The sequence below is a fragment of the Petaurus breviceps genome, unplaced genomic scaffold (genome assembly GCF_028583685.1).
Source record: "Petaurus breviceps papuanus isolate PSGF00001 unplaced genomic scaffold, PetGlider_PUasm1.0 90775, whole genome shotgun sequence".
Classification (NCBI taxonomy): Eukaryota; Metazoa; Chordata; class Mammalia; order Diprotodontia; family Petauridae; genus Petaurus; species Petaurus breviceps.
Window position 1 is genome coordinate 11,755,369 of NW_027187342.1, and position 25,865 is coordinate 11,781,233.

The 25,865-nt window shown below is 41.1% G+C and overlaps 1 protein-coding gene and 1 long non-coding RNA gene across 3 annotated transcripts in view; one reads left to right on the top strand and one right to left on the bottom strand.

The window, feature by feature from the left end:
• The window catches only part of LOC138146873 (uncharacterized), a 278,700-nt gene that overhangs the window by 219,635 nt on the left and 33,200 nt on the right, over positions 1 to 25,865 (top strand). The window lies entirely within an intron of this gene.
• LOC138146870 (uncharacterized) lies at positions 10,874 to 24,627 on the bottom strand. Its single transcript, XM_069069011.1, has 7 exons — positions 23,304 to 24,627; positions 18,145 to 18,210; positions 17,093 to 17,193; positions 15,525 to 15,589; positions 14,768 to 14,955; positions 14,098 to 14,250; positions 10,874 to 12,121 (listed from the first exon to the last, which is right to left on the bottom strand). Exons 1-7 carry the CDS (start codon positions 24,517 to 24,519, stop codon positions 11,778 to 11,780), a joined length of 2,133 nt encoding a protein of 710 aa, XP_068925112.1. The 5' UTR covers positions 24,520 to 24,627; the 3' UTR covers positions 10,874 to 11,777.

Here is a 25,865-nt window from a genome sequence, read left to right on the forward strand (position 1 = left end):
ACAGTGGGAATCCCAGAATCAAAATCTTTGATTTCTAGGTCAGGGAAGAACTAGCAAAAACAGACAAGACTGGTTTGGGAGAATTCCTCTCTCTTTGGCCTTATGTGAGATGACTGGATTATGATGCTTACTCATAGGCACTCAAACTACCTAATGACTCAGGCGGAAAGTCCATGCAGAAGCTAGAAAAAAGAGATCTGCTGCTAGCTCTAACAGACTCATCCCCAATCGTTTCAGAGTCTTCCAACCACATCCCAGCGGCTGGGTTATCGGTATGCTCTGAGACAAAAAAAGACATCTTAATGTATCTAGTAGTCTTCCTGCCAGGTGGGCTCCCAAGCTTTCTGTAGTCAGCAGTACTGAGAGAGGAACTCAAAGGACAAATGGTTTGACTGGCATAAGTCCTCAAAGCAAATAACATAATGGATGATTCACTGTTTCCCACATACGCCAGCTCATTCCCAGGTTGGTTTCTTTGCTCCTGCTGCTCTTCCTGCCTGGAAGGCCTCCCTCTCTCCTCTGCTGTTTCTAAGCCTACCCATCCTTCAAGCCTCACCTCTGCCATAGTCCTCCTCCATTAATAACGGAGCCTGACTGATTTACCTCTTCTCTGCACTGTTGTGGGACTCAATGCCACAAGATGTTTAATACGTGTCAGTTTTGCCTCCCCAGCTAGAATGGAAACTTCCAGAGTGCAGAAAATATATTTCCGATAAGAGTGGATATCTACCAGGGTTTCCCCTTTCTCTACCCCCAAAATGGGTTAGAGAAATAGGTGACAAAGAAAGAAATGGCATGGGGCTGCTTGAGTTGCACCTCCCTCAATGTAATTTCCTGGTGGGCTCTTTTGTTGAGTGGCCACCTTGTCACCCAGGGGCATAAAAGTTTCCACTATCTGGGGTTGGGCCCCTCCAACTTGGTGCATGCTTGAAGACGGCATGACCCAGCATCTTTCTGCTCAATAGATGAATTTCCATATGGAGATGAGAGGGGATTTCTATAGAAGCTAGGTGCCAATGTTGCATATACTTACTGTGTTGGGGTTAAGTAAACTTCCTTTTGTTAACTGCTGGATGACCTCTGACTGCTTCTTTTTGACCTTGTATTGTAACCAAACTAACAGGGTGCCAGAGTTAGGTCTGCCTCTCTCAATCCTCACAACACCCCAAACAATGCTTAATAAATACTTCAAAATTCCCTATTTATTATCTGGTATCTAGGCCTTTCCCAACACCAAAAAGTCACACAGTCTGTACTCACTGTTGGAATAGCCAGGGTGCTACAGAACCTGGAATGCTGCTATGAGATTTGGTTTCCCTTATGGGTCAGGTCTAATATCCATCTTTCTCATAAAATTTTAAAATCCCCCAGTTTAATTGAATGACTGGAACTTCTTCTTTGAGAACAAATGCAATGGGGTATGGGGGCATGTGCCAGACCCTATCAAATTGCATGGCTCATATAACCTGTCCATGTGGAGGAAAACTAAGAGCTTGCTTCTGGGAAAATCATGATGAAGTATGAAGGAATGCTTTGGAGAGACTGTGGAGCACATGAAGGCATTTCAAATCTGGTTCTGGTGGGCTGGCCACTTGGTTAAGGAGAGGCTCTCTCATTAACTTTGGAGGCATTAATGAAAAGGCCTGACAGCTTCCAATATTTTCCCCTGCCTAATTCTCTTTTGGCTTCATTCATTCATTAATTCTGCTTTAAAATGCATGACCCTGGGCAAGTCACTTAACCTCTGTTTGCCTCGGTTTCTTAATCTGTAAAAGTAGACTAATAACACCTATATCCCAGGGTTGTCGTGAGGAGCAAATGAGATCTTTGAAAACATTAAAGCACTACATAAATGCTGGCCATGTGTTATCTCCTTCATTAGAATGTAAGCTCCTTCAAGTACTGTTTTTGCCTTTCTTTGCAACCCCAGGATTTAGCACAGTGCCTGGTACACAGTAGATGCTTAATAAATACTCACTGACTTGACTTGAAATGACTGGGGGAGATGGGGAGGTAGTTTGGGTTTAGTTTTCAGAGGGTTAGAATCTCTTCTCAAGGCTCTCTCCTGTCTCTCTGTAAGGAGCTGATAATGAGTTCCCTAGTCAACTCGATGCACCATTGTTTGAAAGTGGCTGTATTTTCTTATGGAGGGTTTGGGTAGGCCCACTAATCACCTCGTTGAGAGGTGATGTGATTACAGGTTTGAGTGGGATATCTGTCACCCTCCTCTGCAATCATCTGTCCCCTATAATATTATTTCATTTGTACTGTTTTTGTGGAAATAATTAAGGGTATTAGGCATAATGAAACCATACTTGGAAAGTGTGAGTGGAAGGTGGGAGGAGAGATTTCTTACTAATTAGTCTATAGCCTGACTTTGCTATCAATAGGTGGGATTTGGGCCTGAGCAAGGTCTCTGAGTGAAGCTTATGTGAGATGGCCTTAGAACAGGGGTGATGTGCTTTAATTCATCCACATTAATTGTATTATGCAGTGAAAAGAATACTGATTTTGTAGTGAGCGGACCTGGGTTCATTTGCTGGTTCTGTCACTATATTACCAAAGCTCAGTTTTCTTACCTGTAAAATGAACAAAACAATAACACACACTTCACAGATCTGCTGTAAGAAAAGGTCTTTATAAATTTTATAATTCTACTTATAAATTTATAAATAAAAGGTGCTGTATAAATGTGAACTATTGTTATTTCATCATCTTCCTCAGAAAGAATGACACAGTCCAACTCTGTTTAAAGACTGATTCACTTAAGATTTGTATCCCTATAGTTAGCACATTGCCTTGCATGGAGTAGGCACTCAATAAATGTTTGCTAAATAAATTATATCAAATCACAAACAGTTGTATGCAAAGGAATATTCAAATCTGTTATTCCAAAATACATTTTAAATTAAATTTTATGTTTCATTTGATAAAAATCTATTTTCTCTCCCTCTCTTCCATCACTTTGGAAAAAAAGAAAACAAAGAAAAATAAAGCCTTTGCAATGAATATATGTGTTTAAACAAAACAAATTCCTCCATTGGAGGATGACCAAAAATATATGTGTCTCATTATGCATATTTAGTCCATCATCTCATTGCTAGGGGTTAGGTAACGTGGTTTATCATCTATCCTCTATTTCAAAATAATATTAAAATATGTACTAGGATCCACTGGAAACATACAAATGCTGTTTAGTTCAGTTCCTCCAAAATGTATCCAGGAGTAAAAAGAGACTGCCATATTATGTAACTTAAAAAAAAAGAAAGAATGGTACCCATCTGAGACAGCCTCATTGTAGATACTGTCAGAGATGCAGTACAGATTTATTTACCTGTAAGCTGTGCTCCAAGGAAAACCCTCACCCCTGGTAAAACTGTGCTCAAAATATACCCATATCTACCTTCCCTAATTGACTTCTGCCCAACTCTCATGCCTCCTTTACTCTGACTTCTCAGTAATTAGAGGTTCGGTGTACTCTATATTAATTTGTGCCTATGGATATTGTGGTTTTTTGGTGTTTTCACAGTTGTATGTCTTTAAATGTCTTGTCTAACCAGTTAGACTGTAGGAAGGGGAAGGGAAAAGGAATGAGCATTTATTAAGTGCCTACTATGTGTCAGTCACTTTGCTAAGTGATTTACAAATATTATCTCATTCGAGTGGAGGAAACTGAGGGAAACAAATGATAAGTGACTTGCCCAGGGTCATACAGGTCATAAGCTTATGAGGCTGGATTTTCACTTAGATCTTCCTGACATCAGGCCCAGCCTTCTATCTAGTGCTCTGCTAGCTAGCTGCCAAAGTCTCTGCTTCTTTCTCCTTGTACAGGGCTCTGCACATAGTAGAGAATCTACACTTGCCATCAATGGATTATCCCTCGCTGTCACAGAGACAGACATACACCCCATCAAGGGGATGACTTAATATACTAAAACAGAGGCTACCAAAATAACCCATCCCAAATCAGGGCAGAAGTGACAGCAGAGATCATTTTCAAATGATAAACGCAACTTTTGCTTTGACTTGACTCAGGTCAAGTGCCAAGTGAAGGCTCTGAGTCTGTGGCACAGGTCTGTAGTTTTTTCTTTTGTTAAGAACTACCATGTTTTTTTTTTCCCCCCAAGAGCATCAATCAGCACATTCAGTAGCGTGGGTAGATCCTGTAATGTGCTGACGCATCCTCCCCTGATCCCCCTAAGCCCAGGGTAGTACAATCAGCCTTCTCTTGGCTCGTGGGCTCGCATCCCAACAACAGCCTCTTTAAACAGCAAACCAAGTAGGTGGTTGCTCTGGCTGGGTCACATGGAGCCCCAGGCCTCAGGCCCACTCTGCCAACTGAGCCAAGGCAGGAGTGAAATGAAGGGGAACTTTCATAAAGGTAAGGAAAGACATAGCCACACCAGTTATTATCACACGGGTGGCAGCTTCTCCTCCATCCTGGCTGCTCTAGACTGGGCACTGTCACCTTTTAGGATCATAGATTATAGAACTAGGCATAGACTAGTTCCTTTATGTTACAGACAAGGAAACTGCCCCAGAAAGCTCAGGCTACTTGCCGGTTGTCACATAGCAAGAAGGGGAATAGCTGGAATTCGAACCAAGTCTCCAGATGCTAGATCCAGTCCTCTGTCCACTTTAACCCTTGTAATTCTCTTTAAGCAAGCAGATATAGAGCTCCCCTAAAACTGATGTTCTAGGCTCATTTGTATTACATGGAATAGCATGTTGAGGGTACCTAAGAGTATAATATATCCTAAGGATATATGCATACATATGTGTATATATGTACACACATACATATATGTATATATATATATATTTTGAATCAGCAAAGGCACATTTCCCCACAACTGTCACTCTCTAATTTACAGAGTCTAGAAACATAAAAAATAATAATAGGGGCAGTTAGGTGGTGTAGTGAATAGAGCACCAGCCTTGGAGTCAGGAAGACCTGAGTTCAAATGTGACCTCAGACACTAGCTGTGTGACCTTGGGCAAGTCACTTAATCCCAATTACCCTTCCTTCCCCCCTCCAAAACTAAAAATAATAATAATCGCTAACATGAATGTAGTGCTTACTATGTGCCAGGCACTATTCAAAGTACTTTAGAGTTATGATCTCATTTTATCCTCAGAGATAGGTGCTATTATTATCCCCATTTTACAGCTGAGAAAACTGAGGCCAACAGAGGTTAAGTGACTTGCCCAGGGTCATACAGCAAGCATCTAAGGTTGGATTTAAACTGAAGTCTTTCTGACTCCAGCCTCAGGATCCTATCCACTAAGCTAGCTAGCTGCCAATGGAATACTGAGGAAGCAGACACTTGCATGTACACAATAGTGGGGAAAACAGCTCAAGGCCCCCACCATCTGGCCCTCTTGAGAGTGCATGATGTGAAAATGTTTGGCCCCTGATTCTTTTGAAGCTCAGAGAGCCACCCCACACCTTCTGCCATCTGTGACTCACCCCTGCCACACCCTAACTGTAACAACAGAAAGGAATTGTTGAATTCCCACCAAAGGGCTTGCCTAGGGAAGGAATCAAATATTAATTAATTAATGGGAGGTCACGCAACCAAGCAAGATAGAACAAATTGCTGACAAAATAGCAGAGGAAAAGCAAACCATCAATTAGTGCCGAAAGACAGAGGCCAAAATGTGCTCTCCCTGGAGCAAACAAATGGGAAGTCACCCGAAGTGCTTTGTGGGATCCAAATCCCCACAGGCCCTTTGGCAATAGCTGTCCCAGAAAACTGAGAAGGGCAGATGACCCTGCAGTCTCCAGAGGCTTCTGCTGAAAGAAGGCCCATCCTTAGGTTCATAGGTTCCCCAAATTTTAGGACTGGAAAGTGAGAAAATGTCAATTAGGAGTCACATAATAAAAACCACCTATAAATGGTGCCCAGTTTAAAAAATATATGAGTTCCTTTGACCTAAGGCAACAACCCCTTTCATCTCCAGTCTCCCATTTGACAGATGAGGGAAGGAAGATTGTAAGAGGGTAAGTGACTTATAGGATCATATCACTTGTCTAAGGCCATCCAGTGGTAGGAACAGTAGACATATTTCTGATACCTGACTTCCAGGACAAATGGAGATGTTGAGATCATGGGAAAGTGGCAATGAACTCACTTAGCACTGGCTGTCAACATGCCAACCGCCCTTCAACAGAACAGAGAGGATGTAACCAAATAGATCAGGAGCCAATAGATTACTGATTAACCTTCACCCACGCAAATGTCTAGAATTTGACCCTCCATACTCAGACTCAGTGTGTGGTCAGGTACCTGAGACACCTACATCTTCAGACAAAAGTCACATTCAGAGAGAGAGAAAGAGAGAGACTGAGACAGACAGAGAGAGAGAGACAGAGACAGAGAGACAGAGATGGTAGGTAGAGCATTTATTAAATGCTAAGGTAGAACATTTATTAAATGGTCAGGCACATCATGAAAGCAATTGGATGCTGAGTCACCATCCCTGGTTCCAGATTTTAAAGATCTAGGCTCCAGAGCAAACACTTCAGAAAGCTCTCTCCCTGTTCTCTCCCTCCTTAGCCTGTCCCTATTTCTTTGGTCATTTTATTTTATTTTAATTTATTTATTTTTAGTTTTCAATATCCACTTCCATAAGATTTTGAGTTCCAAATGTTCTCCCCATCTCTCCCCTCCTCCCACCCCAAGAAGACATGTAATTTGATATAGGCTCTACATATATATTCATATTCAATCTATTTTCACATTAGTCATGTCTCTGGTCATTTTAAAGGCAGTTCCATAATGGAGGGGCCCCTCCCTACCTCTTTCTGTGGGTTCTTTGCTATGAAGAGATTCATTTGACTCTATACTTCTGGCTGTCTCTTTTCTTTCAACCCAAAGCAGCAGTCACTTCTTTTTCAAACCATCACAAAATGGAAAGGAATCTGAGTCCGTCTAACTTGGGGGATCATAACATGATGTCCACAGACCTTCAAGGGGTCCATACATACATTTCAGGGGGTCTGTGAACTTGGATGGGGAGAATGCATCTTTATTTCAATATAGTTGGTTTTCTTTTTCTTTTTTTTTTTTTTTTGGAGGGGGGAAGGCAGAGTACCTGGGTTTAAGTGACTTGCCCAAGGTCACACAGATAGTAACTGTTAAGTGTCTGAGGCCAGATTTCTTTTCAGGTCCTCCTGATTCCAGGGCCGGTGCTCTATTCACTGTACCACCTAGCCACCCCTATATTTGGTTTTCTTTGTTATATATTATGTATTTTATTTTATGCATTAAAAAAAACTATTCTGAGGAGTCTACAAGCTTTACCAGACTGCCTGAGGGATCCATGATACAATATAAATTAAGAACTCCTGATTCAACTTGTATCCAAACAAGAAATCTTTATACCTTCTAGTGGAAAGAATGCAGTATCTTTAGCCAGAGGATCTGGCTTGAATCTCAATTCTGCTAACCTTTGTTGGATGAGTCATTTAATGTTTCTTTGACTCAGTTTCCTCTTATGTAAAATGGGGTCCCCAAGGTCCCTTCCGGCTCCCAAGGCACCATCCAAAGGTCTCCTGCAAATGCATGGGGGAGCTCATCTATGTTAGCTTGTTCTGAGCCTCTGTTCCCACGTGTTTTAGATAGAGTTGGATAGGGCTGCTTTTCCTGTTGGGAGGATGGAAAAAACTGACCTATGGAGGTGAAAGAGAAATGAAAGAATTGAGCTACTGAGTTTAGAAGCGGAAATTCTGGGCTTCTCTTCAATAAACAAAGCAACAGGGAGATTTAGGGCTGAAGCCCAAGCTGCGGCAGAGTTGGATGCAGGTGGGAAACCAGCGGGAGTTGGAGAATCCCAATTGTCAAATCCAGCAACAGGTCAGCGGTTCTTTGTGTGGGGGATGCTGACCCCTGCTGGCTTTCTAGTAGATTGCAGTTCTTCCATAGGAGCAAGAAGTGTGGGCTTGGGAGAGGAAGGAAGGAAGTGAGGAAGGGAGGGAGGAAGGGAGAGAGGAAAGGAGGGAAGAAAGAAGGAAGGAAGGAGAGAGGGAGGGATGGAGGGAGGGAGGGAAAGAGGTAGTAAAGGAGGAAGGAAGGAAGAAGGAAGGAAGGAAGAAGGGAGGGAAGGAGGGAAGGAAGGAAGAAGGGAGAGAAAGAGGCAGGGAGGGGAGGAGGGAAGGGAGGGAAAGGAGGGAAGAGGAGAGGAAGGGAAGAAAGAAGGAAGTAAGGAGGGAGGGAGGAAGGGAAAGTATTTATTAAGGATCTACTATGTTGCCATTGTGCTAAGTGTATTTGAAAAATACTTTCTCATCTGATCCTTACCACAGCCCTGAGAGGTAGGTAGATGCCCTTTTATCCTTATTTAACAATTAAGGAAACGAAGGCAGAGGTTAAATAACTTGCCTGCTTACCCAGCATTATATATCTAATAAGCTAATACCTAATAATTATGCATTAGCATACCTAATTAGCATCTGTTTTTGCTGGGTTGTTTTCAGTCATGTCTGACTCTTTGTGACCCCATTTGGGGTTTTCTTGGCACAGATACTGGAGTGGTTTGCCATTTTCTCCTCCAGTTCATTTGACAGATGAGGAAACTAAGGCAAATAGGGTTAAGTGACTTGCCCGAGGTCACACAGCCAGTAAGTGTCTGAGGCTGACCTTGAACTCAGGACTCCCTGACTCCAGGTCCAGTGCTTTATCCACTATATAGAAAAGTAGACTCCAGTAGTTTGAGGGAAGGGATTGCTTCCTGATGGACATGGTGATTTAAATCCCTAAAGAGGAGGCCAATAGCCCTGGCTAAGAAGTTGAAGCAGAGAGCATGTGGTTTGTACAGCCAACCCCTGGAAGCCCCAAAAGAATTGGATCCTGATTCAGATCATGACAGGTGCCCAGTTATCCAGAAAAGCAGTCACTGGGATTGAAGGACCCCTGGGCTGGGAGGGAGGAGACTTAGATTTTGGTCCTGTTTGGGATCCTCTGTAAATACCCTCGGACAAGTCACAAACCCAAGACCTGTTTGCTCATTTGTAAAATGAAGGAGTTGGATTAGATGAACTGTAAATCCTTTTCCAACTCTCAAATTCCACAGGAGTTCCTAACCTCTTTTGTGTCACAGACCCCTTTGGCAGTCTAGTAACACCTACAGATCTCTTCTCAGAATAAGGTTTTTAAGCATATAAAAGAAAATACACAGGGTCATAAAGGAACTCAATTGTATTGAAATAAAGTTATAAAAAATATTTAAAAATCAAGTTCTCAGACCCCAGGTTACCTCTTGTGGGTTAAAGAAAGAGCAGAGGTGAATGGGAGTACAGCGAGACAGAGCGAACGAAAAGAAGTACACTTCCTGGAGTGATGACTGAAAAATTGTCCCAGGTCTGTGGCCTCATCATCATAGGATTAGAGGATTTGAACTTCCCTTCTTGGATTGTCAGGCACTGGTTTCTACATAGAATTCTTTAATAATATAAAGTTTGGCTGTCCCCCTAAACCCTTCAGCAACGGAAGGCCCCACCCCACTGGCAAAGTTTGTCTCTCATTCCTTCCCCCCCACATCTCTCTCCATCAATGTCCCTCTTCTCTGGACTAGAACTTTTTTTCCTAGATGTCAACCAAGGCACTGATTAGGCTTGACATTTTAATATTTAACGGAGGAAAACTACTCTTGAAAATGTTTCAAAGCCTCAGAGAAATTAAATCCTGACAAGTAGTTAGTATGGTTAATGACAGTGGGATAATTTCTCATGCCACTCCCCGCTTCACCAACACTGCCCTTCACAGGCAAACTGGTTACACCCAGTGCTTTAGAGAGCTCATCTGTAAGCACCCCTTCCTTAAAGGGGAATAGAGCCCTGTTCTATCTGAACTGATAAAGACCTTAGCTTGAAAAGGCCAAGGTCTCCCAATGCATCTTGGGCCATCTCCAGCTGTCCTGATCTATAATCTGGCCACTGGAAGAGAAAGTGAGGCTGGTGACTTTGCACAACCCTCCCTCACTTAAATCTAATTCACTTGCATGTGGTGGCATCACCTCCCTGATGTCCTTTGAGAAAGGACAAACAGCAACATCTGATTACAAATACCCATCACAACAACCAGCTCTACTATCTTGACCCAAGGCTCCTCAGTTTCCTCTTCTGATCCCATACTTTATGGGAGTGGAATACAATGGTGAAGTTGGATGTGCAGAGAAGTCAAGATTTGCTTCACCCTTCCAGCCAAGTTAATTCTGCTTTAGAACTTGTAGCATGCCCATCTAATCAGAAGAGCCACTTTAAGGGTTCTTTCATCCTGGCTACTTGGAGGGCTTTCTTCAGAAGGGTGTCACTTAGGAGGCATCTGATATACAGGAGAGGAGAAAGGGGAGGACAGGAGGCAAAAAAAAATCTCAGAAGTCAGTTATTTGCCCCTTCTGCCTTGAATCTTTCAAAATCTTGTGTGTGCTAACGCCACTGGAGCAGGGCAATGAGGACTTGATTGCTATCTCTTCCTGGGGGGCTAGAAACATACCTTATTTTTCCCATTTTCTCCCCAACCCTCCTTCCCCCCTCCCCTGGGGGGGGGGGAAAATCTAAACCCTTTCTGTACTTAAAGGTTCCAGATAACTTTAATCTTCTGTGAAGCTCCCATTGGACACAGCCAGGATCACTTACATTCACCCTTGCTTTATAAAATTATCAGTGCAAGCTCACCCAGATCCAGGATGGGCCTAAGAATAGGTCTTCTTCTGTATCTTGCACAATGCCTCAAATGCTTGTGGTGCCCCTTAGATTATAGAGTGCCCTCTTTATTGGTCCTCTCAACAGCTTGTGCTGTTCTCGGTGTCGACATTGCAACCTGATAAAGGATGTGACTACGTCGTATAGTTTTAGAGAAAAAAAACAACCTTTTTTCCCCAAAAAATTCTGTTTTATTTAGAGGGCAGTTTACAAGTAAACTACCATATCTGATAAAGTAACTTCTCTGGACAGGTATTGGTAAAAAAAAAAAAAAAAAAAAAGACAAAAAACTCCAGTACAGTGCTTATTAATGGGAAATGTACAATTTCCTCTTGAAACAGGGAATTCGAAACAACCAAGCATCCCAACAGTAGACTAAGGGAGACTTTAAGGGTCTTTCTACAAATATAACACTCACATTTCTAACTTCACGAAACACAGATGGTAGGTACAAGGAAAGAATTATTTTTGAATACCAAAGCTTTTCTCCTTCCCTATCCCTGGGGGGGGGGGGGGGGGCCGCGAAGAATTTTTTTTTAATTCTTCATGTAAAAATACACTTTGGTCACATAGGAATTTCCAAACTCCGCTAAATGAACATCACTAAGTTGGTCATCCTCAAAAGTCACAGGACTCATTCATCAGCTTTGGAAATAGGTATGGGGTGTCCCCGCCACTTCCTGCAGACTTTGGTCAGATGGCACACAAATTTCCAGGTCATTAGCTTTATGCTTCTGCTCATTACAGGAATTAGTGTGAAAGTCTTGATGCTAAGACACAAACATGTGAATTCCTTTACCTACAGAGACTGGAATCTAGAGCCAAAAAGTATAATTCAGGTAGGAAGGAACAAGAAAGACAAACTGAATTACAATCAGAAATTCTCTCCTTTCAAGTTGCTGGAAGGACCCGCTCCCCCCTCTATCCCCACACCCCCAAATGTTCAGTGTCTTTTTGTTGCCCCAGAGAAAATAGTTTATTGCTCACTTATAATCATTGATGAAAAAAGTCACCTCCTCCATCTGACTCAACGGGAGATCATAGGGACAACAGATAAATGTTTCTTAAATCATTATTTGAGGCATTCAGACTGTTCCACACACACATGGGAGTCTTTGTTTAGGTAAGGTATTTGTCCCAGGGAGCCATCTATGACTGTGGCTGGTGGCTTAGGCTGATAAGGATTATAGACGGAGTATTTTTTGAACTTCCTCAAGTTAAGGCAAGCTTTGGTTTGGGTCAGTGGTAATATAGACACACCCTCCAGGGACATTGTCTCCTGAAGGCAAAAGTCCCTCTTCTCTTGAGTTGTTCTGATTGCCAGCCACACAAACCCTATCAGCAGCATGAGAAGGATGGTGGCAAAGACAGCAACAGTGATGAGAAGATCCAGATAACTGAAAGAAAATCCAACTCCTGAAAGAGGAAAGAAAATGATTTTGTCTTATCTTATTTTGACTTCAAAGTACATTTTTATTGGGGGGGGGGGTTATCCCTTGGACATGAGTTGTACACAATTCAACAGGTAGGAGAAATGGTCAGTGACTTTAGCCACATACTTGAGTTTTCCAGGCCTCAGTTAAGGAGGGAATTAGAGAATAAGATTTGGTTTTTCCAAGCTAAGACCTGGGGTCAGTCGATTATTGACTTCTCCCTAAAAGTCAAAGCAAAAAGACAAAAGGTAGGGGCTAATCCCTGACTTCTAGCAATGATGAAATGGTGTTTTTCAAGATGGCTTTTGGCCAGGGTCACACAGTAACGTGATATCTAGCTAAGCCACTCAGCATTGCTTCTGATACAGAGTCTAACCCATAATAGTCAATAATGAATGGAAACTATCACCTCACTCACCAAGAGATCTGGTTTTCACTTCATCATCATAATGACATCTGAAACCATGTTAAACCTTAACATAGGTGCCTGATAAAACTTAGCTGCCATGTCTATTCCTCTAGATCATAAGCTTCTAGAGGGAGGGACTATTTCTTTTATGTCTTTGTACATCCAGTTCCTAACTTATATACTAGACACTTAATATATACTTTTTGATTCATTGATTCAAGATTCTGCTCCTGATGTTTGCTTATTAATGGCACCTTAAAATTTCTTGAATGATTACATTACATTTCTACCTGAGGGATGCCCATCTAGTATTGGCTTTGATAGTCCGTATTTGGAGAGGACATGTCTAGTTATCAAGGGTTAAAATGACAATCCTTTGTAGAGAGACATTTTTATATAGCAGGTGGTGAACAGCCTAGTCCTCAAGTTAACAGATGCTTTCATGAACTCTTGTTAAAATTGAGAATATCATTCCCTACGGACATACTCCAAATCTGCGTTTCTAAGTTAGAGATCTCATTGGGATGGAGAAAATGAAATCTCTCATAGACAACACGGCAGATAAAAGGCATGGCTATACTAATTAGATCAATCATTAACTTGTAAAATATTCCAATTTAGACTGAGTCAGGTAGTTATTTGGTCCATAATTACCATACTTCAGAGAAATTCAGAGAAAGCTGCTTATTACTCAAAGTTCCTTCTGGCCTGTGCTGCTACAGTCATAACATCAGAGCTATACGAAAACCATAAACTCAGTTTGCCAAATGGAAAATTACTGGCTTTGTTGTCTCCCTAAACAGTGCGGTATGGTGGAAGAGAAAGAATTTATAGAAAGCCTGGCTCTGAACCAACTATGATCCCATGGGCATTTAAGGATAAAACCAAAAGTAGAACAAACAAGTGGAAAATGAAACAGATTTGTCAGCATTTATATTACAAAATACCTTTATGATCAACAGCCACATGACATATTGGGACCTTAGTGCATTGGGAGTCAGAAAACATGGGTTCAATACTGACTGCTACTATCTCTTATGACCTTAGAGAAGTTTGCCTTTGTGGGACTTGGTGCCCTCATCTGTAAATATTGCAGTGACTAAAACACAGGAAAACATTGAAAGACTTCTGAACTCTGACTAATGCAAGGACCAACCATGACCTCAGAGGACTGACCGTAAAGCATGATTCCATCTCTTGATAGAGAGACTCTGGGCTGTAAGGTAATGAATAAGACTTGCCTTATCAGACTTTGTCAATGTGTTGACCTCTTAGGCTATGTTATAAAGGAGGTTTCTATGGTGGAGAAGTAACAGCAATTAAATTTTTTTTATTATCATGTCTACCACATAGTTAAGTACTGAATAAATGCTTGTTGAATGACAACTTTTTTAAATATTAAGAAGATAAAATGAAGGTGTGACTAGATGTTCTGAAGTCCTTTCCAGCTCTAAATTTATGATCTTGGGATTTACAACTAATTTATCTTGGGGTCTCTTTGGTTTCCACAGAAGTAGTATGTACCATGAAAGGCACCGAACGTGTAATACCTGAGTGGGGAACATGGACGCACAGGGTGCCAGTCTGCATGGGGGAGCGGTCCTCATAGTCTTCTTTGCAATGACACATGTAAGTACCAACTCCATTGAAGCACTCAGCCCCATCACCACATTGTTCTAGACCAATTTCACATTCATTCACATCTAAGAGAGAAGATCAGTGTCAAATCACACCAGAAGACAACTGGTAATTTGTCTAGTAGGCTAGACGGACTTTATCACCCCACTCCCCCCACAGTTAAAGGGATGAAAAAGGATATAGGGAATCATATGCAATCCTGGGATACATGGAATCTGATGCCAAGGGAATCTGCCTATTTGTGATGAAGCACCTGATATTAGATCAAGCCTACTCTAATAAACACCATTAAGATTAAATTGTGACCTTTCCTACCCTCTGCAGAGGTTGGAGGTGGGGGGGGAAGGGTGGGCACAGATGTGGAATACTGCATATATCAGATTTTTTCAATGTATTGAACAATTTTCCTGAATTTTATCTTTTTTTCTTTTAAAAACTTTTTTGTGATGAGGGATGGCTCTCTGGGAGTGAAAAGGTGAGGGACACAGGAAGAAATCTAGTTCACGTGAAAACAAAAGATACCAACACAATTCTATTTTTTAAAAAAGATTAAGCTGTCACTGGTCCCCAACAGGCCTATACCGTGAATGGAGGTAGATTTCAGATGAAGTTGAAGAGCTTCCACTGTGTCTCTGATGTGAGTTCTTAATTGAGAATGCAGTGCACTGCTCTCAGATGCTCTTAACTGGGACATCATTGTGTCTGGCATATTTCTCTCTCTAGATCTCAGATGCAGCCAGAAAATGAGCATGACATTTGAGGTATCTTTTCTACAAGTATTATGGAAGAAGAAAAAAGGTGTACCTCTAGTTAGAGAATAAAGTTTTATGATAAAGGAGAAACAAAAAATTAATTCAACACATCTGTCTATGTATGATATTTTTGGGAATTTATTATCTTGAGTATTTTAGATTTAACTCTACTTTTCCAGTAAGCAACATGGAAAAGTACATTAAATTCTATGGTTTCTATGTTGGTAACTTTATCTTTATCATTCATGTTGGAATGCCGGGAAAGAAGTTAATATGCTTTACCCAGGACATTAGTAGCAGCATATCTCCTTGCCTCAGGCTCATTTAATTTATTCTCAGCCCTTTCTCTCTACTCCCACAAGGAGGGGGAAAAGTTATCAGAAACTTAGCTCCTGCCTGATCCTGTCCAGTTTTCAGAACTGGTTTTTATGAGTTCATTTTTATTACAGGTAAACAATAATCATACATTACAACAGCAAATAATGGCTCATTTATTTTTTTTTTCTAAAGAGGAAAATCATTACGGTAAGACCATCTTGAATAAATGAATGACTAACGAAGTTGGAGAACCAGTCCCTTACACTCACCTTTCCATTCTAGTTAGTTTGAATGCATCTGCTTCAGGTGAAAAGTGGCCTAGATTTCTCCCAATCTGCAAAGAGGGACCAGAGATGTGCTTTTAATGAATCTATCATTACGCAAAGCCTTGCTCATTCCCACAGCTGCTTATTCTAGACCAAAAAGGGACATGACATACCTACCCAAAGTAGCCATTCTTAGATATTATATTCAAGGATCCCAGGGCACAATGGTCATATTTCTATGCTTTTATCACTAAGTAGTCTCTTCACCTAATACCCTTAAAGGGATAAAAGTGACTACTTGCCTCCATTACTCTTGGGTTTGTTTGTTTTTAAAATATGACTGGTTAATCTTGGGATAATATTGCCTCTTCAAAAAGGTGGTCATTAAGTCAAGCAATTCCAGAGGCTATGATAGTTAATAGGAGATTCTAAGCAGTTATCTAAATAATTTTAATGAATGTGCTTTCACCTAAAATCTTAAGTGATTTGATGATTCAAAGCTTTTCCTTGAAAGAATGTCATAATTATCTCAATTTTTTGTAATACGTTAGATTTATTTAACCACATTTGAAATATTAATATCAGAATAGAGATGAAAAGAAAATGCAGTTTCAAGTTCTCTTCCCTAAGATGTCTAACCCATTCTTTATATGTTTTATGGGCCAAATAATAGATCTGTTTTGCCAACTCTCCCACTGAGGTAGGAAGGTGACTTAAGTGGATAGAACCCCAAGTCTGAAAGACACGGGTTCAAATTCAGCCTCAGATAATTACTAGAAGTGTGACAACAGGTAAATCACAATCTCTGTTTGCCTCAGTTTCCTCAGCTGTAAAATGGGGAGAATACTAGCACCTGCCTCCCAAGATTGCTGTCAAGATCAAATGAGACAGCCAGGGTCAAATAAGATAGTATTTACAGAGTGTCTTGCAAAACTTAAATCTCTGTATAAATTCTAGCTAGGATTATTATCTGGCCCATGGCAGCCCAGTACTATTTATGTACCACTTGTATTTAAACTTCCTTAGTGGAAATGGTTTCTAGACGAAAGGAGAGAGATGCGCAGTCAGAGGACTGTTTGCAGGTCTTTTGCTAGAGGTTATGTCATATGCTAGGAGTCCTCAAGATGATTTGGTGACACTTAGCTCCTTCTTCCCACACACGGACATGGACACACACACACACACACACACACACACACATAAAGGCAATATAGGTAGCTAGTGCAGCTAGGTGGCACATAGATAGAGTACTGGGCCTAGAGTCAGAAAGACCAAGTTCAAATCCAATTTCAGACAATTATTAATTGTATGACCTTGGCCAAGTTACTTAAGCCTGTTTGCCTCTGTTTCCTCATCTGTAAAATGAGCTAGAAAAGAAAATGACAGACCACTCTGGTATCTTTGCTAAGAAAAACCCATATGGGGTCAACGAAGAATAGGGCATGGCTGAAACAACTAAACAATTTAAAAAATGAACTAGGTGGCTGCCTACATGGTAATTTGACAAGCATTGGAAGGTCTGACTAATAATCAGATTTTCTGCTGCCAACTCCACCCACCAGCCATCTTACCTCTTGCTTAAGTGAGTCTACCAAGACTTTCTCCACTTCAGAGGCATTGTATGGGGTCTCTACCTGGCATTCCATTTCAACAATTACTTCATATAGGATATCTGCCAGAGATAAAATGAACCAAGAATGTCTCACTTAAAGGTCTTAATCCCCCTCCCCCACTTTAGAGGAACCAGTGATCAGACACATACTTCACATTAAGAAAACACTTTGGGGCATAACCCTGGGGGGACTGAGGACTTTACATCTATGGCTATTTGGAAAAATAAAATATTGGGCCTGATCCACTAAGAAATTATAGAGAACTTAAATTTTTAAAGTCTGTAATAGAAGTGGTCTTCTATAGAAATGACTAATCTCCTAGAATAACCAGTTTAAGATAACTTTATACCAGAGCAGTAACCAACTTTCTGGAACCCCAAACACAGTGAGGTGGGGTGAAGGAGAGAAACCTCAGAACTCAGACTCCCTGTAATTGAGAGAGTATAGTCTACTGTTGTTCCATGGTGGGGATGAGAACTCCAGGGCACCAGAGGCTGCTGTCTGGGGGTGAGTAGGTGGGTGGGAAGAGAAAGCAAGGCAGGCTTAGACAAGAACACACTTGCTATGCTACTGTCAGAGGGGAGAAGCTGAAAGCTTCTTATATTAAATAGCTTTTCCTGATAACGAGATGCTAAATTCAGATATTTCTGCTAAAGAAACTTAAGCGTTATCTATCAGAGGTGTCTAACCCTTTTGCCTTTGAATTATTAGAATTTCAGTGTGAACATTTACATGTCAATTAGCAATGCTACAAACCAAAGCTTACTTTATTGTTTTGCTGATTGTCTAGACTTAAGAAAGTCTCAATAATGCAGATTTGTTAGCATCCTCTAAATGTCAATGTCACAGTGGCTACTGCCCAACCACCCTGCCTGGATTAAGACTGCTGTATGCCACGGGTCAGTAACTTTTACCACTGATTTGGCCACAGTATATAACAAATGAGTGGGAGTTTCAATCCCAGTCAGACCCTCAATATGACAGGAGCCTTCTTGTCTTTGAAATCTTACCTCCTGGATAATGTTGGAACTCGAAGACAGACTCATTTCCAAAAGATGGGGAGGTTGTTTTTGCATCTACATTGAGTGACAAAAGAGAGAAAAAATAGGTAAGAAGGAACAACAGTAGTAACACTAGTTTTATATTCTTGTTCTACAAGCAAAGACAGGGCTTAGCACACCTGTTTCCCATTAATCACACATTAGGATGAAGGCTATTTTATGCCTGCTGGGAATAATTCCTACCATATTTCTCACTCTCCTCTACCAATCCCCTCACCAGCCCCCTAGCTAAAGAATATATCGAATTTCCTTTTCAAACATGACTGTGTACTAACAATGCACATTTGTAAAATACTTTGTTTGGCAGGAAATCCCTATATATAACCTTTCTTCCTTTAGACTTCACATAACACTTTGTTTGGACCTCTATATGCAGTCATGATAACAGCTAACATTTATATATAATATTTTAAGTTTTGTAAAGTTTTATATATATATATATATACATCCCACTTGATCCCTGAAACTATAGTAAAATAGGGTTTCTTATTATTGCAATTCTACAGATAAGGAAGTTGAGGCAGAAGGAAGTAAAGTGATTTGCCTAGGAGTTAACTGAGTATGAGAGTAAGAATTCCAACGCAGGCCTTCCTAATACAACACTCTCCACTTTACCCCTAAGCTGCCTCATGGATTATTGTTGTCCCTATACTATAGATTCAAAGCTGGCAGGGCCATTAGGATCTCTATGTAACTTCTTCATCTTACCAGATGGGAAACTGAGGTCCAGCAAGGTTAAATGATTTGCTCGTGTCATATGGCTAACTTGTAGCAGCGTCACTATTTAAACTCAGGTCTTCTAACTCTAAATTCAGGACTCCGTTAATGACATTTTATTCCTTACTGTTATATTCCCTTACTAGAACAAGTCCCTGAGGCTTCCTCTCTTACTTAGTATAGTACTAGGTTTATGGCAGCCCCTTTATAAAAGGTTTGGTAGAGCCAATTCAAAGTATGTTCCCATGGAGCACTAGCAGCAGTATCACCTAGCACTTATGTAGCAATTTAAGGCTTGCAAAGTACTCGATATCTCATTGGATAAGAGCCTTGGGAGGTAGATGCTGTTATTAGCCCCATTTTACAGATGAGAAATCTGAGAATGAAGGAAGTTAAGTGACTTTCACAACATTATAGACACAGATGGTATCTGAAACAGAATTTGAAATTTATTCTATTATTTGTTTATTATTATTTATTCTATTCTTTCCGAGTCCAGAGTCACCTAGCCATCTAAAGCATTTCATTTGATTTGCTTCCTTCCCCACAAGGCAACCATCACTTCCATTTCGCTCATAAAAAATAGGAATTAGAAGGGTTAAGTGATTTGCTCAAGGTTACAGGCTAAGTTGCAATTCTTAGAAGACTTTAGCTTCTTCTATCATATGAACAATTGACTCGGAATTAATAGATGAAGACCCTTGAGAAAGTAGCAAAACTGATAGTGAAGGCAACGAGAACTTCAGGTAAGGACAGGAAATCAAGTCTTCTCATGGCCCATCCAAGCCACTGAAAGACGAAAACCAAGAGTCAAGGTCTCAAAATTACAGAGTTTGAATAGAATGGCCCCACAAGGCCCATTCATAGTTTACTTCATCTCCAAAGATATTAAGTACAAAGTATTACTTTGTCAACAGAACTGGAAGGGCCCTTTAGGGGCCATCCAGTCCAATCCATGCCCGAACAAGAATTCTCCTGACAGCATACCAGAAAACTACCTCTCAGGCAGCCCCCTCTACTTTTGGAGAGCTCTAATCATTAAGACATTTTTCCTTACATCAAGGCCAAATTTATCTCTTTGAAACATCTACTTACTATTCTTTCGTTCTACCCTCTGGGGCCAAGTAGAACACAACTAATCCCTCTTCCATGAAACCACCCTTCAAATAACCAAAGACAACAATCATGTTTCCTCTAAGTCTTCTCTTTTGGTTAAACATACCCAGTTCCTTCAACTGATTCTCCTCACTGTGGGATGTTTTCAAGGATCTTCCCCGGCCTGGTCACCATTCTCTCATTCAGCTTATCAATATCCCTCCCTAAACTGTGTTGCCCAAAATGGAGCCAGATACTTCAAGTGTGGTCTGAATAGTACAGAGGAAAGGGGGACTATTACTTGCCCATTTCTGGATACCATGGCCCTCAACACAGCCTGAAATCTATTAAGAGTACTTGGGGAGAGGGGAATAGATGCCTTATTCCATTATTTTTATATTGATCTATCAGCCCAATAAAACCCCACATTCATTTCAGATGCTGGCTAGCCACATCTCCTATCGTATACTTAAAATGCCTTTTAACTTTTTTTTCCCTTTTCTCCCTAGACGAGGGATTCTTAACTTTTGTTGTGTCAAGGATGTCTTCTCAGAATAATACTTTTAAATGCATAAAATGCATAAGATTACAAAGTAAACCAATTGCCTTGAAATAGTTTCATAGACCCCTACACCTCTAGACCAGCAGTGTGCTGGCAAACCTTTTAAGAATCAGTTCTCCACAAAATAGGTAAAATAAAGGAGGAAAGAAAGAAAAAAATTTAAAAAAGAAAGGAAGAAAGAAAGAAGTACAACACAAAGTTAATATGTATTATTAACATTTTCTCCATTGCTTTCAAGTGTCTAGACAATGAACAATAAATCAAGCCATGATTTGTAATGTTTTCCAATTTTGGAGGTACAAATATTCAACCTGAATATTTAACAATGGGATCCTCCAACTGACTCCAGCACACGCCAGTGACCCACCTAATTTAATCATTGATCTCTGTTAAAATTGCCACTGAAGGAGAATATGAAAAAGTGACAGTAAATACAATTAACCCTGGATTGGGTAGGAGGGGAAGGGAGAAACAGGCTGCTAACATTACCATAAGTCATTGACTCTGCCCAGGAAGAATATGGGAGTATGGAAGGGTGATGGTGGTGGTGGTGGTGGTAGAAGTTTTTGGCACAGCCCTACTATTAATCACATCAGAAGGGGAGGAAAAATCCTTCATTAATTTGGTATAACTGGTCCCAGCCTGCTGAGCTATATAGCAGGGTTTACATATACAGAATCCCATAAATAGTATCTCATCAGAACAGCCGTTCTTTAGCCAAAGGTAGTCATGTTTCCCAGGCCAGCCAGGCCATGAATAGTCATGACTTATTTAAAAATTTACTGAGTTCCTGTAATTCCGTTCTCTTGCTATGTGAGGTGTGGGAAAATAACACCCACACGCAGCAGGCCCAACTGGTATAGGATAACCATGTTGCTTCTAGGAGTAGTCAAGGAGGCTTACCAAGTTCTTTCTCACTTGCTAAACTATTGCTAATCAGAGAAAGTCAAGGCCCTTCTCCTCCTCCACATCCATAAGGTTCAGTTTAAAAATGAAGTTTCTAACGTAAGTTATCTGCTGTCCCACCATTCTCTGCCTGTCCTTAATTCATTCCATGGGTTTGTGAGAGAAGTGTCTAATTTTGGGCAGGCAGGGTGTTAAATCTAGCACTTTTTTAAGGGCATTTATTGTTTAGAGGATAAATACAAAAGCATGAGATCAGGTCCTATGTCTGTGGTACAATCTGAGAAACATCCTTTAAAAATCCCTCCCACTAGCTTTCTACAGTCTTTCTAAAATCCAGTTACAGATATGGGGGGGGGGGGAAGTGTATGTTGGTAAATGTTTAACATCTGACCCTCTGCCAAAAAAAAAAAAGGACTCAGAACATATTTTTCACTTTAATCTGAATTACTGAAAATTTCTCCATCACTTTTTAAAGTTGAGACAACTAATAAAATAATAACTCAAACCCTCAATGTAGTGTTTGCTGATTTCCAGGGCATAAATGCTCACACTGAAAATTTAAAAATTGACTCTCTAGCTAGGTAGCACAATGGATAGAGGACTGGGCCTGGAGTCTAGACAACTCATCTCCTTGAGTTCAAATCTGACTGTGTGGCCCTGGGCAAGTCATTTAATCCAGTTTGCCTCAGTTTCCTCATCTGTCAAATGAGTTGAAGGAAGTGACAAATCACTCTAGTATCTTTGCCAAGAAGACCCCAGATGGGATCACAAAGAGTCAGAAATGACTAAAAACAACTCACCAACAACAGCAAATAGCAGCTAGTTGGTGCAGTGAATAGAGCACTGGATCTGGAGTCAGGAAGACCTGAATTCAAATCCAGCCTCAGACACTTATTAGCTGTGTGACCGTGAGCAAGTTGCTTAGCCTCTATTTGCCTCAGTTATTAATTTGTAAAATGGAGACACACTAGAAGAGGAAATGGCAAACCACTCCAGTATCTTTGCCAAGAAAACCAAAGTCCACAGGGTCACACACAGCCGGACGTGACTGAACAACAAGCCAAGATGAACTAACTCCAGGATACCCCTGGGGATGCTCTGAACAAAACCTTGGTTCTACAAAAGCACAATATTGGATGAAACTGATGCAGGGGGAAACTAGTTCTGTGGGAAAAGAAGTAAACTGAAGGCAAGCATGTCTTAGGACTTAGATGGAAGGTGGAAGCAGGGCTGAGCTGAGTTGAGCTTATCTCAGGCTACCAGCCTGATAGTAGGGGATAGTGGTAGAGTTTGGTTATAAATGTCTTAATGTCATAAAAGTTGTAAAGACAACATTGATCAGGGCAAAGTTGTCCAGATATGTCTGGGTTCCATTGGGCTATGGCTTCTCTCCAGAAGATGCCTGTTGAAACATAAGTTTTCCCTGAGGGTGGGGAAGGGGAGCAAAGCAACAAAGTGCCAAAACCACTTTGTTTTACTTTATCATTTTATCTGGAAAGCAGAGAAGGGGCCCTAAGGGTAAGGGTGCAGAAAATAGATCAATTTTGTTGAAGGAAGGACCAGGAGGCAAAAAACATGACTTGAAGTATTATGGATCACTGTATGTAGAACAGGTGAGATTACTAAAAGGAAGAACAACCCCCCAAGACACATTTCAGAGTGAGTTCTTGTGGTTGGGCCTGAATGTTCTGAAGATGGAAGGATAATGCAAACAAGTTACGAGGTTTAAAGGTTCTATAGACACCTCCAAGAACTTGTGTTCTTAGCAATTTACTGTCCCACCTCTCTGTCCCCCAAATAAAAATAACGCACAGTATATTTGCCATACCAGAATATCCTGGGGTTAAAACTAAGACTCCATCAGCTGTCATGTTCTTCCACACTTGACCAGGGGTCAAAGGTACCACAGCCTTGGCTTTGAAGTGAGGCATTGGAGCACTTGAGTGGACAGCACCAGTGTTTGGACGGATACTACCTGTGACTTCTTGGAGAAGGCTCAGAGCAGTTCGAGGGGTCTTCAAGGAAGGAGAGTGCTCAGTGAGGCTGCTAGGAGATACAGAGTCCCACACAAATCCACCGGAGCTTGTCACTTCTCCAGAGCTTCCCAGATCTAGGAGCTGCTCATTGAGATGTCTGATATTTTCCAAAGGGTTGGACTGAGCTGGATCCAAGCTGACTCCCCTGCTCACCTCATCCCTTGTTGGGGAGGCTTCCCCAACTCTCCCTTTGCCAGTGGCACTGGATTCTGGTTCTACCTGTTCATCATTGAACAGGAGACTTGAGGACAGTTCTTCATTAGGGATATTTGAAGGACCTGTGACAGACTCATCAACTCCAGGCCCAATTTCTAGAAAATTCTTTCCTTTAACCAGCATCACATGGCTGAAACTCTGGTAGAGATGTTCACAGTTATGCACAGCATCTTGGGGTTTCCTTATACTCTGAACAGTCAAGGATGAATAAAGGTTGGAAGGCTTAGTAATCACAAGGTCCCCTTGCCATACAAGCTTTTCTGTTTTAGTGGTGATCCAAGGCATTTTCTGTTCTTGAACACTGGCAGATGCAAGAAGCCTGTCAGGAATGCCTACAGGTTTCAGAGGCAGCTCTGTCAAGGGAAAAGTCTTAGAAGGCCAATGAGGGTGAATAATCAATGAGTCTACAGGCAAACCATCTTGAGAAGCCTTATTTTCTGGTTTGTACCCATAGGAAGTAACTGGGATCAATGTCGTGCCGAGTGCCACCATAGCGTCTCTTCCAGCTGAATTTTTTATCATCTCTGTTGGTCTGCTGAGCTCCTGCCTAAGCGAAATGGGTGGTGACTTTTGGTTCTTTATCAATGGCCCCTTAGCAGGAATCAGAGGAAGGAGGCTATGCAGATGCTTCCATTCAAGGGCCTTTCCTTCTCCCTCTATTAATTCCTTGTTCCTCGACATCAATATCTCAGTCACCATTTGGCTTTTGTTCTCCAGACCCACATAGGTGGTGTTCAGGTTTGGAAAGCTCTCAGGCTGTGGTTTTGTCATCAGCTCAGGATGAAAACCCATCTTGCTTAGAGTCCTCTCTCTAAGTCTCTGGGAAGTTGCTAAGGGAGAAGCAAGGGCAGGTGTAGGAGGGAATTGTCTCCCTGGGTCTGTGAAGACAAAATACTGGCCTTCAAAAGCTGGGGTGTGTCTAGGATAAGATCTCACAGAGAGAAATACTATATGGACAGCCAGGGCTTGAGTAGCAAAAATCAAAGTACCTTGCCTTCTACATGCATAGAAGGTTTTCCTTTCTACACTTGATGAGACCCCCTGAAAAATGATTTTGTCGTGGTTTTGGTCACAGTTCTGAGGCCCCTCAAATCCTTTGATGTAAACAACAATGTGTTTCTTGGACCCTGCCCAGATAGTCCAGTTACAACAGATGTTTGACGAAGAACTGTTTAGATTCTCTGGCAATGAAAAAATTCCAAAGGTATCTTTCAAAACCACATGGCATCTTCTCATGGGGATACAGGCCACCATGTTGGTGGAGGTGAGCACCTCTGTTAGGAGTTAGGGGAAGGGGTAAGGGTGAAAAACAAAAAGCCAAATCAGTGAAGATACCTTAACATAATAAGACTTTCAAAGAAGCTACATTTAGGCACATTAACTTGAAACAAGGGGATCTACATGACTCTTACAGCAGGCATTGGTCAACCTTGGTACCATTGTGGCATAGCACTCTAATTGGGAGCCTTGGAGTCAAATTGGAACAATGAGATGCACCTAAAAAAAATTCTTCCCCTGGCTCAACATCATTTTCTGTCCTCCTGACTTCTTCCAGTAAATACAAGTTCTCTGTTTCTCTCAACCACTCATACCTCATTCCATTTGTTCTAGGACTCACATCCAGGGCTCCACATTCTTTAAGACCAACCTTACTCTCTTCCCGCATGATCAGTCTTGAGGAAAATTGAAAGTCTACAAAGCACCATTGGGCTTAGTTCAAACTTGAGTATTATCTGATACCAAAGACCATTGAGTTTAGTTTCCTAATTTGTGTGTGTGTTCCATTTATTAACACATAGTATAGGGACACTTTCTCAGAATAACAATTTTAGCTAATTGAAGAAATGCTAAATTTTAATCAGAGGTTAATGAAAACAAAGATGTAACTTTCTTCCTATACAAGTTTATGTTGTATATCACTCTTTAAAATCTATCAATGAGCCAAAGGGTCCATGAAATCTAGGCAGAGTCCCTGATTTAGATGAAAGGTTAAAGCATAAATGCTAGGGAATACAGAGACCTGGTTGGTGTCTTTTCTCTGTCTAGAGTGTTGTACTCAGTGCTCAATTTGAACATTACAAGGGCACCTGGATAGGGCTTAGTTAGCCATCTTAAAAAGGGTCATTTGTCGAAACTCC

Coding starts and splice junctions, on each gene's coding strand:
- LOC138146870 (XM_069069011.1), bottom strand. CDS start 24,519: ATGGGTTTTCATCCTGAGCTGATGACAAAACCACAGCCTGAGAGCTTT. Junction 17,194..18,144: donor GTTCCAACATTATCCAGGAG/GTAAGATTTCAA, acceptor TATCTCTGGCAG/ATATCCTATATGAAGTAATT. Junction 15,590..17,092: donor TAGACTCACTTAAGCAAGAG/GTAAGATGGCTG, acceptor CCCTCTTTGCAG/ATTGGGAGAAATCTAGGCCA.